Raw genomic sequence first — 19,369 nt, 5'->3', positions numbered from 1 at the left:
TAAAGGTACAGTCAAGTATATGGTCCCTACTATCTATGCATCATCTATCTATTTTCACACACACACACAACAATACCACTCATCATTAACTTAAAACTATCTTAATAATGCAATATAATTTGGTGGGAACTTCATCGAGGCATCTATGCTTAGAAACGAAGCTCTGATATAGTAAATGCATGATAGGCATGCGTTGCAAGCAGTGTACTTTATTAGGTTCTCTCTCTCTATATATAAATATATATATCTGAAAGAAGATGGCAGCCATCCAAGGGACAGCAAACAAACTAAAAGGTAAAGATGGTTCCTGAGATCGTCGAGGAGGAGGTTATCGGAGGAACAATGTCGTTGACACCACCGCCGTTGCTCAATCTGAACCATGTCTCGTTTGTGGTCAGATCTGTAAGCCGATCGGTGAAGTTCTATGAAGAGGTGCTTGGTTTTGTTAGTGTCAAGAGGCCTTCTTCCTTCAAATTTCATGGAGCATGGTAAAAGTTTTACATCACATTCTTCTTACAATCATGACATTCTACAATTATATCAATCTTACCAATACCTCAGTATCTTCGATCAGATTAAGAAAAGGAAAAAAAAAGAACTTTCATTACAATCTATTATTATTAAGCATTAAAGTTAGTGATAGGTCTCTGAAAAACTGATCAAATCAGTTCCTTCCATCATTATGTAGGCTCTACAACTATGGCATTGGAATCCATTTGCTGCAATGCAACACCCTTGATGAGGTTCCAAAAAAGAAAGGAATCATAAACCCAAAAGAAAACCATATCTCCTTTCAATGCTCAGACAGCTTCCTTCTGAAACGAAAACTTGAAGGAATGGGAATAGAGTATATCACTGCTGTGGTTGAGGAAAGTGGCATAGAAGTTGACCAGATCTTCTTTCATGACCCAGATGGCTATATGGTGGAGATTTGCAACTGTGACAATCTCCCTGTGATCCCACTCTCCTCATGCCCGATGAAACTTCCTTATATGAAGGATCTAATGCTTTCTTCCATATATGGTGATAAGCTTTAACAACCATGAAAAAACCTTTAGTATTCTTTTACATGTAATGTACATTATAACTAGCGATGGTTGATTACTGAATATTGTGTAGGTAAAGGGTATCCTAAGTCGCAATTTGGATCATGTGGTGCTGAAGCAGAAACAGTGATCATGGAAACATTGATGACTGACATGATGGATATTTCCTTCTGATAACTGTGAAATGGAGAAGAGATTTGTGTACAGCAGTACCTACTTGAAGTTCTCATTTGGTCACCAATATATCGGTTCCGGGCTGATGGTCAAGAAGTAGGCAAAATTAATTTTTACCAGTTTGAGGGTAAGAGCGACTTGGGGAGGGATGTTATGTGATGAATAAGCAAAAAGGCAAGGTTAATTCTTTGTTGCATTGAAAAACTATTATTTTTGGTAAATAAATTAATGTTACTTCTCTTCTCCATACTATTTGAAGTCCTTCTATTGTATTAGTCATTTATGTATTGTAAAGTTTTATTTCTTCTGTGGCATTCCGGTTGAATGCTTATTCTGTTTAAAAAAATTGCGATTTTTGAGAAGTAATAATTTAAAAATAAGCTTGAGTAATAGTTAAAGTGCCTTCATTAAGATTTTGAGATTTTGAGTTAGTACATAAATACGTCAACATGAATCTCGAGAAAATTCAACAGACTATTAGACAAATGTGCGGTTAGTAATGACCCAAAAAAGAAGAACCTATGGTCACATCACTGAAAAACTAAAGACTTGATTGAATAAGTACAACTCCTTTGGGTCGATGCCGGAAACCGACTGAATGAAAGCCATCTAACACAAAGAATAAGACCTATTGAATCGAGAGAAGGCATCAGCCCAACTCTCATCCAGCATCTCCAAACGCCTCCCAAGAGCCTCCCAGCTGAAGGTTCTCATCACAATGCACTCCATGAACACCCCAAAGAGACCTTCTGTCAAAATGTGAGGTACTTGTCGAATTATGGCGCTTCACCCTTTACCCCACAGTTTAGTCTCATCCTAGCGATGAGTCTCCTCATCTAGGGGTTGACAGTTACAAAGTGAGTCGAATGAGCCTCACCATACTAAGGATCACCAAACTTAGTCGATCGAGCAATAGAGTAGCCGAGCCATACGCACGTTTATGTAAATACCCAAAATATTATGTAACCCACTCGTTAAACCATGGGTAATTGTTTAATCATGCAAATGATATCCTCTTATCCTATAAATAATGGTTATTTATATAATAATGGTTAATTAATTATTCATCAAAGACTTAATTCATTAATTGTGTACTCACTCAACATCTCTCTCTCTCTCTCTCTCATGTTTTATGTTTTATTCCTTGGGTGTGATTCATAGTATAGATTCTGATTTAACATCCTAAAAGGTGTGATGAGCATGAATTGTATTAGCAACAAGAAGAAGAGCACAACAAAGAGAATAAATCTACCAAAAATACATTACAAACATGAAGTGAAATTGGGACTTCATGCAACAACAGATCTATGAGTTGAAGGATCAAATGATGGGCCATATGTTGGAGGCCATTCCGAGAAGCCATAATAAGGGGAATGAAAAAAAACCATGAAGAGGAAGTGATAGATCACAATGGCTTATGAATGACTCAAACCTGCAATAGAGTAGAATACTCCCAGTACTAGGACACTGTTGAGTTCGTGCAGCTAGACAAACATCAATTTGAGCATACTAACCCCCCCTCTCAGTCAGTGAGAGAATGCCTTCATCCAGCTGATTTCAATTGTTGAACCTCCCGATAAGTTCAAGATAATGTCTTTAGAATCTTACAAAGGTCGGACTGATCCAATAGACCATATCGCTTCCTTTAGGATCAACTGTCTGCTTACTGAGGATTACTGATGCTCGAAAGTGTCACCTCTTTTTTACCATGTTAAGGAGAGATTTGGCCCTAAGTTGGTTCAATGGACTACTAGCTGAAGTAATTATCTCCTTCACCAACTTTAAGAGGATATTCATGGTGTAGTTCACTGGTGCCCAAAAGCCATTGAAGGGGTTTGTAGGCCCTACTGCTGACCAGGCATAGGAAAAATGAGAGCCTCAGCTCATTTGTAACGTGTCAAAAGATTATGCTAGAAATGAGGAATCTGGAGCTTACAGTCACACATGACACTCTGGATCAGAGGCTAAAGGAAAGACCCTTCAACTATGCTCTTGACTCCAGCGGCTAAAGACCATAACCAAATTGCTGGAGCTGGACAACAATCACATTTTGACTGAAGAGTAGAACTCCATCCATTCATTCACCATAATGGAATCAACCACAAATCATCTAAAGAGATGGGCCCCAAGAGGCAACAGGTGGGGACCAAGGGAAGACTCGATTCTTTTACATGGCCAAGGGTCAATCCGCCTCCTTGAGACAACACGAGATCTACAGACATGAAAACTGATGTCAGGCATGGTACCCTGACCAATGGTCGGTTAGTTATCATGAACGACCATCAAATAACCACAAAGAAACAAAGGCGACTCTACTAGGAGTCTTTATGTTAGAGTTGGTGGAGGCAATCCAAAATAAAGAATGCTTGAAGAAGACACTACCCATTAGAGTCAAGGCATTTCCATAACACGAAGAAGTATTGTGCCTACCATAGAGACTATGGTCATGATATAGACGAATGCACACACCAGAGTTGATAAGAGCTAGAAAGCTCAAGGAGTTTGTGAAGCTAGGAGTTATGATCCAAAGGTAGAGGAAGGCTTTGGTAGAAGAAATTCTAGATGAGGAAGTTTGAGTGAACTCCATCCACATCACTAGATTTGAACCATTAATTTTTGAAGGTGGAAATTTATCCTGGCAAGCCAGTTAGAAGAGGCTCTGATTAGGAGAATAGTGTGTAGCCCATTTTACTCTATAGTACAACACCCATCCATTAATCATATTTGATGATGTGAACTTCCCCCAAGGAGGAACTCCTTCCATTGTTGTGACTATGATGATAGGGTATTATCAGATAGATTGTGTTATGCTTAACAATTGAAGCTCTGTGAACATCATGTTTAAGTTAATATTTAATAAGATGAAACTCTCAACAAATTGACTAGTGGCTTTGGCCAACCCATTATATAATTTCTTTGACAAGAGGAAAGCAGTCTTGGGAGTAATTGCACTACCAATCACTTGGGGAGAAGGTGAAAAGCAATTATCCAACATAGAAGGCTTCCTAGTGGTAGACTCTCCACCAAACTACAATGAGATCTTCAGTCGCCCCTGCAGAATGACAACAAAGTTTTGGTCTTGACATACCACATGACAATGAAGTTTCTTAGTGATAGAGAGTTCATCATTAATTGAAGAAACTTGGAGTAGTCTCAGGTCTGCTACCTCAGAAAGGTCGAGAAGTTGGAGCAGGAGTCGATCGACTTGAAGCACTGGCGCAAAGGGGGTCTTGAAACTAACGAGATTACTCTTGAAATCCCCGTAGTAGATGAAGAGCCCAGTAAATCTTTTTAATAAGTGAAACTTTTATGTGAGGTCTAAAGATTTGTTGATCATTAGAAGCATCGAGATGTCTTTTCTTGGCCGACATCAAACATGTCGGGGATCCGACTCAAATTTTCCTATCACCATCTTAACATGAATGCAACCATCTGAGCAATTAAGCAGAAAATTAGGTCTTTGATAATGAATCTAATTGGATCAATTCAGGAGAAGGTCCAAATGTTGAAGGAAGCAAGCTACATCCATGAGATACAATAAATGATGTGGATATCCAATGTGGTCGTGGTGTAGAAGGTGAATGACAAGTGAAGGACGTGCATGGTCTTCATCAACTTGAATGTTGTTTGCCCAAAGGATAGCTATCCACCACCAAAAATCAACATGTTGGTAGACTCAGTGACCAACCATACTATAATGAGCTTTCAAGATGCTTTCTTAGGATACAACCAAATAAAAATTCACTCAAACGATACAGAGAAGACAATTTTTATAATTAGTGAGAGCATGTATTTCTATAATTTGCTGTCCTTTGGGGCTTAAAATTGTTGGGGCTTCCAACCTGCATCTTATGGATGTAATTTTTCAGTAAAAAGGAAAAAATATTGAAGTGTATGTGGATGATGTGTTGGTTGAAATTTAGTTGGTCAAACAACACATAAAAGACTTAAAAGAAACATTTGACAAGCTCCAAAAATATAACATGAGCATTCAAACGCACTAAAATATACATTTGGAGTATTCACAGGTAAGTTTCTCAGCTATCTCTTGACACTGCGAGAATAAAAACTAATAATAAATAATTATAAGCATTACTCAACATGTCTTCAACTCTAAACACAAAATAAGTCTAAAAGTTGATTGGTCGGATAGCGGGTCTAAGACAGTTCATTCCAAAGTTGGGCAAAAAATGCACAACTTACTTCAAAATTCTTTAGAAGGCAAACAATTTGAAATGGTTTGTCGAGTGTGAGCAAGTAGTTACAAAGTTAAAAGACACATTGACATCACTACCACTAATCCAATGTTTGAAGTCAAACAAAGAACTATTGTTGTACTTGGGAGTTGGACCTGAGGCCATTAGCTTAGTAATTAGAGAAGAAATGAGGAAGTAATTCCCAATTTACTGCACCAGACGACTCCACACAGACGCTCATCGACATTTGATATTCGATTATGAAAAAATTATCTTTTGCTCTGATTATGTCTGCCCGTAGGCTCTGGCCCTGTGTCCAAAATCATTTGATTTGGGTTATCACTAACCTCCCATTGAATTCATTTTTCACTCGGTTGAAGCAATTCCGTTAGCTCCTCAAATGGGTCGTAGAATATAGTGAGTTCGACATCTTTTATGTCCCTCAGATGACAATCAAAGTGCAAACTTTGGAAAATTTTTGGGATGATTTTCTTGAGTAATACAAGCTCAAAAAAGAATCCATAGCTCACAACCAGACATTGGACCTTGTAAATTGATGGTGCCTCCAACCAGATGGACTAGCTCTGAGTTTGACTAGAGGGCACCTCTACAATTTGGTTGTCACTGAGTTTGAAGTAACAAGCAATCAGGCGCAATATGAAGTTCTAATTGTTGGTCTTTGTCTAGCCTATGAAATGGGTACCCAACATCTTCATGTGAAGTCAGACTAAATAGAATTTTGAAGCCAAAATTGAGATGATGGTCAAATACCTCAGCAAAGCTAAAATGGAGATCAGGAAGTTCGCTGTTTGTTTTATTTCAATTTTCATTTGGAAACCATACATATTTGAAGATTTAATTACTTAAATAATCAAACACAACATAAAAAGCAATATATTTTTTTGAAAGATACAAATATCACTTTATGATAGGTTCGATTATGTAAACCAGAAAATATTGGATATTTGCAAGGTATATGATTAAAACCAATATTTTTTTCTCTCATATAATTCAAACACTAGATAAGTTTTTGATTAATATGAGGTTCAAACTTCATATGGGCACAAGACCCTATAACTAATTACATATTAAGCAAAAAGTATTTTATTCGAACACTCTCGATTAAATTTGTGGTATTGTGCTCAAGAAATTTTTAAGTTTCGTTTTTATGATTGATCATTCAGAACATCAAAAGAGAAAGATGACCCGACCCACAATTACGCAGAAATTTATATTACAAAAGATTGTCAAAAACTTGGCCCAAATTATATTTAGCGGCTAGTATGAATAAATTCAATGATTTAGAAAATAAATAATAAGCCTTTACACTATGGATACTAAACAAGTATACATATCATTTCAAGTAAATACAGAACTTTCTTTAAAAACCCCATTATCAAACCCACATGGAAGCTGTAACTTTTTAATAATGACTTATTAAAACTTCAATCTAAATTACATATAAAAATGATAGGAGAATGGTGTTGAAATATTTGTAAAGGATTAAAACTTAATTTATGTGCAATCTAAATTTAAGCAGAATATAAGAACAAAGTTTAAAAGATTAAGAGAGTATAAAAAAGTTTGAATATTAAGAAAAGATATTTCCCCTTGCAAAGAGATCTCAATCAGTGTAGGATTTGAATGATCAAAAATATAAAATAATGTATTTTAATAAATAGGAGCAAACTTTTTCTTTACCCCCTCTCGGTGATAGCAAAGAACATTGGCTAACCTTCAGTTTGTTCCATCTAGTGTATTAGTGCTGAGTAGATTCTAAGCTCTCACTTCTAGATTACCCACTGTGCCCTCTCTATAGGACCTACTAAGGACCCTTAGATCCAAATACAAGATTGAATTGAGAAAAGATTCTAGCATGTCACCCTAGAAACATCAATTCTATGTCCATCAAAACTTATTTTCCTATCTACTTGTACTCTCCTTAAACTGTGGTCGCCTTCCTCGTAAGGTAAGTGTGGCATTCACAAGTTGAGTGAAATCCTAGCCCTCCCGGGTCATTGTGTTTCTCAACAGGTTTTAACCTCACAAGTGGACAATATGTAAATTTAATGAAGAATCAGTGAAAATGTCATCAAAATTTTTAAAATAAAAAAGACATCTTTGAATCATTCACATCCCACATGATTAATTCCCATATGCAAGGAGAAAGAAAGAAAAACTACTAAGAATTCATGGAGATAAAACAAAAAAAGATGATTTGTGTTGAAAGCCAAGTATTAACAAAAAAAACTAAAACACAAATACAAAGTACTTATCTTATGTCTTCTCCCCAAGCAATTCTTGAAGTTTCTTCAAGAAATATCCAAACTCTTCTTACACAATCAAAGACTCTCTTCTCTAACACAAACTCTCTCAAAAATGAACTCACGCATGCTCTCTGGACTCTCTAACTCCCCTAAAAGTTCCCCTTTTAGTTCAGTCATTGACCCCTTTTAATATATATCTGAAAATAACTAAGTTTCAAGCACCACTTCAAAAGTCGTCCAAATTCATTGTATCTTCTAGTGAATCCGTTTCTAGCACTATGGCGCCCATCACGTCGGATAGTTCGTGTTATGCATCCAAAGGCTAGCGCTATGACACCATATGATGTTGTGCCATTTTTCTCCATTTTGCCCTCATTTTCTCTAAGGATCCATTTCTTGTACCTGAAACCTAAAAACATGCAAAATACCTTCATCATAAAAAATGTGCATAAAATGAACATTAAATGTATATAAAAATAGATAATTTTAAGGTGTATAAATTCCCCCAAACTTAAACGTTAGTTATCCTAGAGTAACTTTTTGTACTAAGTAAAAATTTATAGCTTATGGTAATGAGTTTTACTCAAGGATTTCTATAGTTTTGGTCCTATAAATGTATAGTGAAACTTTAGAAAAAAATTTAAATAACTCAGGTTAAAACTAAAATGTAATAATATCTAATAGTCAATTCTAAGAGTTCTGATTTTCTATCCATTTCAAGAATAACTATAATTTATCATACTATGGATGCCTATAAGAATTACACGGAAAATAATATAGTGAGAACTCTATTAGTATAGATGTTAATACTTTTAAAAATAAGTATAGAAATGTGATTAAGTCCCTTTCCTTAAGATGATTCAAGTGAAGCCAATTTTTTATTAGGCATCTCCTCAAGCTTCTCCTCACATTTTTTTTCTTTTTGCTTTTCTTTTTCTTTTAATTTTTATTTTCTTTTTTTTATAGGATCACTTTCAATCCTTTCTTTTCTTTTTTTTATGTGAGGATTACTATATCTGGATAACCTTTAATGATTTTGAACTTCACCATTCTCTTCTTAAAGTTAAAAAATCCTTACATTTCATTACTTGATACATGTGTATTAGCTTTGAAAAAGAATTTTCTTAAAGCTCAATTATTTTTTTTAAAGTGTATATCTAAGATCCTTAAAACTTTTAAAATATAATTTCCTTTGCTTTAAATTGTAAAAGCGTAATCTTATACGCTTATACTAAATATCTTAACCCTAGAACTAACCTTTATTATTTAAAACTTTAACTTAAGCCTACTATGACCTTTATAAAATCAAAAATATAGTTATCTAAAGCTAACCACACATACCACAGGTCTTGTTAAAATAATTTTAAAAATATAGTTTATTGAGGACAAATAAGGTTTAGTTTAAAAAAATTTTTGTCCCTTCCTCTAAATTTAAATTTTTGATTAATTTTAAATAAAACAATTCATAATAAATATGAAGAAATAGAGAAAAAATTTTGAAATTTTTAAATAGGAGAATTGTGACATACCTAAAATATGTTACTTTTATTTGCATATTTAATGCCTATTTTTAATGATATTGCGCTTTAATGAAAGGTATTTTGGATGTTTTTGGGTGTAGGTACACCAAATGGAGAAAATGGAACAAAATTAGAACAAATTGAAGTAAAAATAAGCAAAAGGCCAATGTTGATCTGACACCTAGGCGCCAGACAACAGAGAGCCTGTCACCTAGGCGTCAGAGGTGGTTATCTAGAAGATCTATTGAATTTTGACAATTTTTAAAGAGGTGCTTGAAGAAAATTTTGGAGATTTGAGAGTTTTATTTAAATATACTTCTAAAGATTCAAAGGAGAGACTTTTGGGAGGAAAAAAAAGGAGTCTTTTGTAGAGAAGTTGATTTTTTCCTATAGAGGAGAAAGTCTTGAAGGCTTGCTTGAATTTCGAGGAGAAGAGGAGAAGTGAAAGATAACTTCTTCACTACCAATTTTGAGTATGTTTGGAATGGAATTGTCAGAAGAGTGAGTGATTCAAAGGAACTAGAAGGATTACTTAGGAAAGAGTTTAGGATAAGTTGTGTATTTTGTTTATTTTACTTTGTCTTATCTTTTAAACTTTTACTTATCTATAAGTTCATGTTTTGTTGTTTCTTCCTCATGATATATGAGTAGTTGCCTTTGTATTTCTCCATGCAATGAAGAATAATTATGTGTAAGAATGTAGTTTAGTAGAAGTGCTTTTAAAATACCATAAATTATGATGATTCAAAACTCTGTGCTTAATTTACTTGTCAATCTGGCAAATTGATTTATTAAAATCTGTTGTAAAATGTAGTGATATGAAATGAGCCATGTTCCAACATAGTAATAAGAATCACATTTATATAGTAAGAATCACATTTATCCTCATGGATGAGAATGTAGTCCCTGAGGTTAAGTGCAAATAATTAGGAAAATAAGTTTTGATGGGCGTAGAATTGGAGATTTTAGGATGAGAGACTAAAATCCCCAAATTGGTCCAGATGTTTGGAAACTAAAGCAAGATGTTAGCCCTTAGGTGAGGGAAAGTGGGAACTCTAAAGTGAGAGCTAGTATCTTCCCAGCCTAACCGCAGGTTTAGGTACCAAACTCTGGATTAGCCAATGTTCTTTATGCACTTAGCAAAGGGTAAAGAATATAATTGCTCATACTTGGCACAATAGCTTAATTATGTTTTAAAACTATTTCCCTGCACTAATTATAAACTCATTGCAAGGGGAAGGATGTTTTAGGCAAATTTGAACTCTTTATACATTGTTAGTTTAAAGCAGTGGTAATTTTAGATTTTTAAACCTTTTTAGATTATCTTGCATTTACATTTTGCATTTGCTTAGCATACGTAGCATTCCTTTAATTTTATAAGAATAGATATTACACAAAAACTTGCAAACATTTTCTATATAAGCTTTCTATAATTTAAAAGTTGGTTTTATTAAAGTCAACTGAATAAGAATTTCGGTTATCTCTATGGGTCAAAACTAGGATATTTAAAGAAAATCCTATATTACTTGAAACGATATGTATACTTGCATAGTACCTCTAGAGTGTATACTTTTTATCATTCTTATATAATATTTAATTTTTCACACTAGCAGTTAAATATAAATTGGGTCAAGCTTTTGGTCATAGTTTTGAACTTAAATAATTGTGTAATTGCGGATTGGGGTCAAGTTTTTGACATCGTTGCTGGGGACAGAAACAAAACCTTTTTAACTTAGAAAAATATTTATTTTTAATTTTAAAAGTGTTTATACTAGTTATATATATGTGCTTGTGTGTGTATTTAAAAATATTTAAAAATATAAAAAATAATAATAGAGATATATTTACTATTTTAGTTAGTGTGTTTTGCTTGTTGCTATTTTTCCTTAAAAAGTGTATGTGTAGTGTAGGATCTGAAGATTTAGTACCTTACAATTCTAAGTTTGAGTGAACTATTAGAAAAATTAGAAAACAAAATCAAATTCACAATTTCGAAGAAATGGAAAATACTATACATAATAATTTAGAAAATTAAATTGATGAGAATGTACCAAAACTATTAAGAGATTATGCTAACCCTACGGTAAATGAAATTCATCAAAGTATACAAACTTCTATCATAGAAGCTAACACATTTGAATTAAAATTTGCTACCATTCATATGGTATAAAATAACCAGTTTGGGGAAACTCCATCTGAAGATCCTAACTTACATCTTACAAGTTTCTTAGAACTTTGTGCCACATTTTAGTAAAATTGTGTCTCTAATGATGTGTTAAACTTAGGCTTTTTCCTTTTTTTCTTAAGGGATAAAGCTAAAATGTGGTTAAACTCATTAGGACATAGATCTATTAGAACCTGGAGTAACCTAGCACAAAAGTTCTTGGCTAAGTATTTATCACCATCAAAGATTGTTAAGCTTAGAAATGATATTAAATCTTTTTGTCAGTTTGAAGGGGAATCAATATAAAAGGCTTGGGAGCACTTTAAATAAATTCTTAGGAAGTTTCCACATCATTATTTTCCCAATTTTTTAATAATTCAAACATTTTATAAAAGGTTAATAGGACCTCTTAGATCTATTATTGATGTTGTTGGTGGTGGATTATTAATATCAAAACCTTTTGATGAAGCTTATTCTTTAATTGAAGAAATGGCTACGAATAATTTTCAATGGTCTTTTGAATGGGTAAATCCTATAAAAATAACCAGTGTTCATGATTTTGACTCTACGTCTATGCTCAAGTAGATGTAATATCAAGAAAGTTATATCAATTGGAAATGAGTTTATCTCAAACACCTCAAGTGATTGAGGAAAATTTATTGGGACAAATGATAGATTCCAACTTTCCTATATTTGAGACTTTGAATGCAATTCACAATAAACTTAATAACCCCTCTTATAACTATTACAACCCAGGCTGGAAAAACAATCCCAACTTTAACTAGAATAACAATTCTGGTGGTGCTAACCAACAATGGGGAAACAATCAAGTGAACCCATTGAGAAACAGGAACAATCAGGATAATACTAACTATAGACCAACTTATTCTCCTGGATTTAATAATAACTAACAATTTAAAGAGAAGAAGTTATCTATATAAGAACTGGTGTTTCATATGGGTAATCAATTACAAAGTCAAAGAGCAACAATTAGAAATATGGAAAATCAACTGGTACAAATTGCTAACACCCTTAACAATAGGCCTCAGGGAAGACTTCCAAGTAATACTAAAACTAATCTTAAAGACCAAAAAAAAGAACAAGTTAAAGCTATCAAATTATAAAGTGGAAGACAATTGGCGACGAGAGTTTAAAAAGAGAATGAAGTTGAGAAAGAGAGAAAAAAATTGAAAATTCTAATGAAGATATTCTTTAAGACCTAGAAAACCCTATTTCTCTGATGAAGATCACTTTAGGATGGCCACCGCCTTCATTTCCTCAAAGACTTTGACAACAGTAATTGGATAAATAATTTTTAATTTTTTTAGAAATATTAAGAATTTAACTATTAATATTCCATTTGTTGAAGCTCTAGAACAGATGCCCAGCTATGTAAAGTTTATGAAGGATATAAGGATATTCTTAATAAGGATATTCTTAATAAGAAGAGGAAGTTTATAGACAATGAGACTGTTGCCCTCAGTGAAGAGTGTAGAAGAATAATTTAGAAGAAACTTCTTCAGAAACTAAAAGATCCTGGTTGCTTTACTATTCCATGTGCAATAAGAGAAATTTTTATGGGAAAGCTATTTATGATCTAGGGGCTAGCATTAATCTTATTCGTATATCTATTTTTCAAAGGTTAGGCTTAAGAGAGATCTCTTCCACTCTATAACTCTTCAGCTAGTTGATCAATTAATTACTTACCCAAAGAGGATTATAGAAGATGCGTTAGTAAAAGTGGATAAATTTATCTTTTCTGTGGATTTCATTGTATTAGATATAAAGGAAGATAAAGAAATTCCACTCATTTTATGGAGATCTTTTCTTGCTACTGGAAGAGCTATGATGGATGTACAAAGAGGTGAGCTAACCATGAGAGTCAATGATGAGGAAGTAACATTTAATATCTCAAAAGCAATGAAATATCTAGCAAAGGGAAGAGAGGATGAATGTTTTAGAATGTAACTTATCAATCATCTAATTAGCAGCCATTTCAAGGAACATTATGAAGATAAATTGGAACAAAAAGAAATTTAGAATAAAGAAGATAATGATTTGAGAGATGAAATAATTTAAAAGATTAATGAGGATGCTTATTATGTTCAGGAAAACTTTGAGTTGTTGGACACGAGTGAAAACAACAAATCTTTTAGTCCTTCAATGGAAAAATTGACTGAACTACAGATGAATGCTCTACTTATTAATTTAAAGTATGTTTTTTTAGGGAACTCATCTATAATACCTGTTATAATATCTTAAGACCTAACTGAAGATCAAGAATAAAAATTAATGAAAACTTTAAAAATTTATCAGAAAGCTTTTGGATGGATGATATCTAATATTAAACAAATCAGTCCTTCAATTTGTATGCACCAAATTTTAATGGAAGAGAATTATACGCCGAGGGCTGATCCTCAAAGGATACTGTGATGATAGAAGTACTTAAGAAAGAAATTATAAAGTCGTTAGATGCTGGAATTATTTATATTATTTAGGAGAGTGCATGAGCTAGTCCTATCCACTGTGTTCCTAAGAAGGGGAAGTGATTGTATCTGTTAATGAAAAGAACAAATTAATTCCAACTCGACAAGTCACTGGGTGGTGAATTTGTATTGATTATAGAAAATTAAATCTCTCCGCAAGGAAAGATCACTTTATTTACCTTTTCTTGATCAAATGTTAGACAGGCTAGCAGGGCACAAATATTTCTGATTTTTGGATGGGTATATCAGTTATCACCAAATTGTATAGCTCCCAAGTATCAAGAAAATACCACATTCATGAGTCCTTACGGGACTTTTGTTTTAGACGGATGCCCTTTGGATTATGCAATGCACCTGCAACTTTTCAAAGGTCTATGATGCCCATTTTATGCTACTTAGTTGAAAAAGAAATAGAAGTTTTTATGGACGACTTTTCACTGTTTTGTACTTCATTTGAATCATGTTTAAATCATTTATAAAAAGTACTAAAATGTTACGAAGAGACAAATTTAGTTCTCAATTGGTAGAAATGTCAATTTATTATTGCAGGAAGAATTGTACTTGGAAATAAAATTTTTGAAAATGGTACGAAACTAGATCTACCAAAAATGCAAGTTATTATTAAACTACCTCCTCCTAGTACAGTGAAAGGAGTTAGGAGTTTCTCAAGACATGCTAGTTTCTACAGGCGTTACATCAAATATTTTTCAAAAATTACTAAGTCTCTATGACAAATTTTAGAAAAAAGATGCTTTATTTGATTTTAATCAGGAGTGCTTAAATGCCTTCGAGTTATTAAAAGAAAAATTAATTACCTCTCCTATTATTGTTTCACTCGATTGGACGCAACCATTTGAGTGGATGTGTGATGAGAGTAATTATGCTATTAAGGTTTTTTTGGGACAAAAATATGATAAAATTTAAAAATATGATAAAATTTTCAAAAAATAATATATTATGCTAGTAAAACTTTTAATGAAGCTCAAATTAATTATACTACTATAGAAAAAGAGTTATTAGAGCGTGTATATGTCTTTGATAAGATTAGATCTTATCTTATTGAAACTAAATGTATAGTACATACATATCACTCTGCTATTAAATATATGATGTTAAAAATAGATGCAAAGCCAAGGTTAATCAGATGGGTACTTCTGATGCAAGAATTTGATTTTGAGGTATAAGATAAGAAGGGAACTAATAACCAGATTATTGATCATCTATCCAGGCTTGAACATGAAAATTTGGAATAAATTGAAAATGAAATTAATGAAAAGTTTTCTTTTAAAAAATTATATACTGTAACTGAAAGATGTGCTCCGTGGTATGCCAACATAGTTAATTACATAATTAGTAACATTTTATCCTATGGTTTGACATATCCAAAATAAATGAATTTGAAGCAAGATGCAAGATCTTACTTATGTGATGTTCCATATCTATATAAGTCATGTAAGGATCAAATTATTTGAAGATGTGTACCTATGGAAGAAACTCAACAAATTATTCAGAAAAGTCGTGATTCTGATTTTGGGGGACACTTTGGGATTGATAAAACATCATATAAAATTTTACAATCTAGACTTTATTGGCCTACAATATTTGGAGATGTCAATACATATGTGAAAACATGTGATCGATATCAGCAAGTTGACAATATTTCTAGAAGAAATGAAATGCCCCTCAATATTACCTTAGACGTTGAAATTTTTTATATTTGGGGTTTAGACATTATGGGACCATTAATACCATCTTTCAAAAATATATACATTTTAGTTGCAGTGGACTATGTTTCAACGTGGATAGAAGTTGTAGCTTTATCTTGCTGTGATGCTCAAAGTGTTGCAAAATTTTTAAAGAGAAATATTTTTAGTAGATTTGGGATGCCTAGAGTAATAATTATAGATGAGGGAAGTCATTTTAGTAATAAGAATATTGAAACATTAGTTAAAAAATATGGTATTATACATAGAATTACCACTGCTTATCATCCTCAGACCAGCGATCTAGCAAAATTATCCAATAAAGAAATTAAAAGAATTTTGGAGAAAACTATAAATCCTAATAGGGTGGATTGGTCTGATAGACTGGTTGGAGTGTTATGGGCTTATAGAATGACATATAAAACTCCTATAGGAACGACCCTATATAAACTCATATTGGGAAGGCTTGTCACTTACCATTAGAACTTGAGCATAAAGCTTATTGAACTATCAAAAAATTTAATTATAATTTAAAAGATGTCGGTGTAATGAGCTTGAATAAATTAGAAATGAATCTTAAGAGAATGTAAGGATTTATAAGGAAAAGTTGTGATTATGGCATGATCAAAAGATTTTAATAAAAAATCTAGAACCTGGACAAGAGGTTTAACTATACAATTCAATATTGAAATTATTTCCTAGGAAGCTGAAGTCTAGGTGGGTGGGGCCATTCAATGTGATAAAAGTTTATCCTTATGGTGTTCTGCATATGAAGGATCCAAAAAATGATAAAATTTTCAAAGTAAATGGACATATGCTGAAACCTTACTTTGATGGAAATAGATCTATATTTAATGAAATATTAATAATGGGTCGACCAGAGTAAGATGTGGATGTGTCGGATGACGACGTTAAACCAAGCACTTTGCAAGAGGCAACTCATAGTTATTAGAATGAATTGAGCTTAGTTGGTTTATATTTGTTTGTGTGTATTTACTTGATTGTGTTTGAGAGTCGCACATGTGTTGTCACAACTTAAAATGATATAATTCATGGCCTAGGAGAGGTTAAGACATGTATTTGGACCTTTAGCAAACTAGAGTTTAATTGTGCACTGGCGCCTAGGCGCCGAAATCTGGCACCTAGGTGTCAGAATATAGAGAACCTAGGCGCTACAATTATTAAAACGTGAAATTGAGCTGTTTTCAGTTTTTTCAGAAGATTTTTGTCATTATAAGACCCAAAAACCTTCAATTCATTATGTTTTTCACCATTTTACAAGATTTGAGAGTGATAGAAGTCTTGAAATTTCACCGGATTTCAAGAATCATGGATTGCAATGCTTTGTCAAGTTCAACGCTTGGAGTCTTTAATAATAAAAAGTTCATAAGCAAAGAAGCTCAGAGACTTCATGATACAAATTTGGTGAAGAAGAAATTGATAAAAGGAAGAGGAGTCATCATGTCTGAAGGGCAAATCAAGGCAATTATTGCGCAGAGGTGTTGGGAAGTGTTTTGCTACACCACTGCCACTGTTGTGACCTCTGTTGTGAAGGAATTTTATGCAAATTTTCATAGATTAAATCATGGATTGGTTTTTGTTTGAAGTAAGTAAGTACATTTCACTCATTCAAGGATCAACGAGTTGGTCTTGATGGATGACGTGCCAATTTATGAATTTAATAACTTCACTGTAACTAGAGACAATTTGACTGAGATCTTCAGATTCTTGATAGACAGTGATGACCCTTGGAAATTTAGAAGTGAATCCAAGGTTAGTTTTCCTGCTGCAAGATTAAATTCATCATCCATGCTTTGGTACTTTTTTATTTCTACCAAATTGCTTCCTATCATGAACAACAAGGAAGTAACTAAGGAAAGTACAATCCTCAATTACTCTATTTAGACGAGAAGACCTATTGATGTGGGGGCACTTATTTATAGATTCATCATTGGAGTTGAAATAAATGGATCTATGACTGGGCTTTGACATCCTGCAATTATTTTCTCACTTTGTAGTCAAGCCCAGGTCTCTTAGGAAAGTTGGGAAGAGATACTTCTTCCCTGGAAGCCCTTGGACTAGTCTATTTGAGGTGTGACAACTTTTATCTTTATGTGGTGCATGGAGGAAGTTCTTATATGGATCAAACTTCACACCCTTCCACATCATCAACATCTTGAAATGTAGATTGTTTGGCAAGTATCTTGGAGGAAGTGGGGAATATAAAAAAGGAGATATCAGAGATTCATAACAGGATCAGTAACGTCACTGATCAATTCGATCATCTGGATTGGCAAATGAAACAAGAGTCGGATCATGTTCTCGTAGTCTATGATGCACAAGTTTAGATGTATAAGAAGAATTGTTGGATCAACAAAGATTTCGAGGACTTCCTGAATTATCCCTTTAACAACTTGTATGTGCATCAATCGCTTGAAGATAATAGAGAAGTGAATAGTGAGGTTGATAACATATGTAGTGGATTTTTCGTAGTTGCTTATATATGTGTTTTTTGCTTTAATGTGTGTTTGAAAGTTTTTAACTCTATGGTGTGCTTGTAGGCTTTCTAGTATTTAGTGTGAGTGACTTTAGAATTTGCTTTTAAAGGTTGTGAGTGTTATATATTTGTGTTTGTACAAAGATTGGATTTATATTTAAATATAAGTGATTGTTGGTGTTTGTGCAAATTAGATGTTGGAAGTTATTTAAACATGTTGAGTTTGTCTTGCTAGGGTGACGACGCTATTTTGTGTTAGAGGGAGTTTCCCGTAAGAAGCTGTCGGTCACCGGAATCAAAATCTCGTCGCCCGCTTCGGAAGGATGTTTTAATTTACATATATATTTATTTTTAGAAAAATATGAAATCAAACTGACCCTATATTTTTCATAGTTTAAATGAAAGAGCGTTGTACCTCAAATCCTGTATATATCCCGAAGGACTTGAGGATGAAGCTCGATAAGGCTCGATCAAATAAACTAAGGAATATATGACATCCGTTTGGTCTGCAAAACCTTTGTATTTGCTGACAAGTTACCTTATTTGATAAAAAGAATTAAATAAGGTTTATATTAAGTTGGGTTCAGACATGCTTCCTCTAAGGGCAAGCCCCTATAGTTAATTACATCTTAAATGACCAAAGTCATCTAAGAAGACTCTCAATAAAAATCAAGAAATATTATCTTCAAGGAGTTTCAAAGGGTAGGACTTTTCATTTAGATCGAACGTAGAGCTGTGAAAGGGGATTGGTTCAAATTTGGAACATTTTGTTGTAGAGTCCAAAGGAGGAAGAATTAGGGGATATCATGGATCCAGAGGAGAACCCCGATGACTTCCCTTAATGTTTGGCTTCATTTCTGAGGAGAAATATTTAGGTGTTTCATCCTGTCAATTTTATTAGTTAGGGCTTACATTCGTGTGAACCTATCACAGAAATAGCCGGGAAGATATGAGGATTTAGGTCGTAACAAATGACAACCTCAGAATCCTAAGACGAGTTAGGGCTTATATTGTATGGCAGGGTTATACAAAGGCCTAAAGATAAGGTGAGGATTTACGTTGCATAAGCAAGCAACCTCGAAGTTCTATGGCTTTGTTGTTTATATCTAAAGAAGGAAGATTAGTTTAGCTGAGGAAGACAGGTTTTGCTGTTGAAGATGACCGTGTTGCCCACCATGCTAGCTCCAAGCTCCTTACCGTGATGAGTTTGAGTTTTCAAGTGTGTCAAGTTATGATGTCAAATCAGGTGGCCCTATGATTGAAGTTCTTTAAATTTTATGGGGGCATGTTAAAGTTGATTAGAGCGACACTGGTTA

General features: G+C 33.5%; 1 protein-coding gene across 1 annotated transcript; it reads left to right on the top strand.

Annotated features, from left to right (window-relative positions):
- Positions 1–247: 247 nt before the first annotated feature.
- Positions 248–1,528, top strand: LOC110036343. The gene is made up of 3 exons (XM_020740768.1): positions 248–488; positions 689–1,023; positions 1,120–1,528. The coding sequence occupies exons 1-3, from the start codon at positions 301–303 to the stop codon at positions 1,218–1,220; spliced, it is 624 nt and encodes a 207-aa protein (XP_020596427.1). The 5' UTR covers positions 248–300; the 3' UTR covers positions 1,221–1,528.
- Positions 1,529–19,369: the final 17,841 nt, after the last annotated feature.

The sequence above is a fragment of the Phalaenopsis equestris genome, unplaced genomic scaffold (assembly GCF_001263595.1).
Source record: "Phalaenopsis equestris unplaced genomic scaffold, ASM126359v1 Scaffold000002, whole genome shotgun sequence".
In the NCBI taxonomy this organism is placed as follows: domain Eukaryota; kingdom Viridiplantae; phylum Streptophyta; class Magnoliopsida; order Asparagales; family Orchidaceae; genus Phalaenopsis; species Phalaenopsis equestris.
Note: the sequence above shows the minus strand (reverse complement) of the source record. Positions and strands in the feature narration are given on the sequence as shown.

Coding starts and splice junctions, on each gene's coding strand:
- LOC110036343 (XM_020740768.1), top strand. CDS start 301: ATGGTTCCTGAGATCGTCGAGGAGGAGGTTATCGGAGGAACAATGTCG. Junction 489..688: donor TTCAAATTTCATGGAGCATG/GTAAAAGTTTTA, acceptor ATCATTATGTAG/GCTCTACAACTATGGCATTG. Junction 1,024..1,119: donor AATGCTTTCTTCCATATATG/GTGATAAGCTTT, acceptor AATATTGTGTAG/GTAAAGGGTATCCTAAGTCG.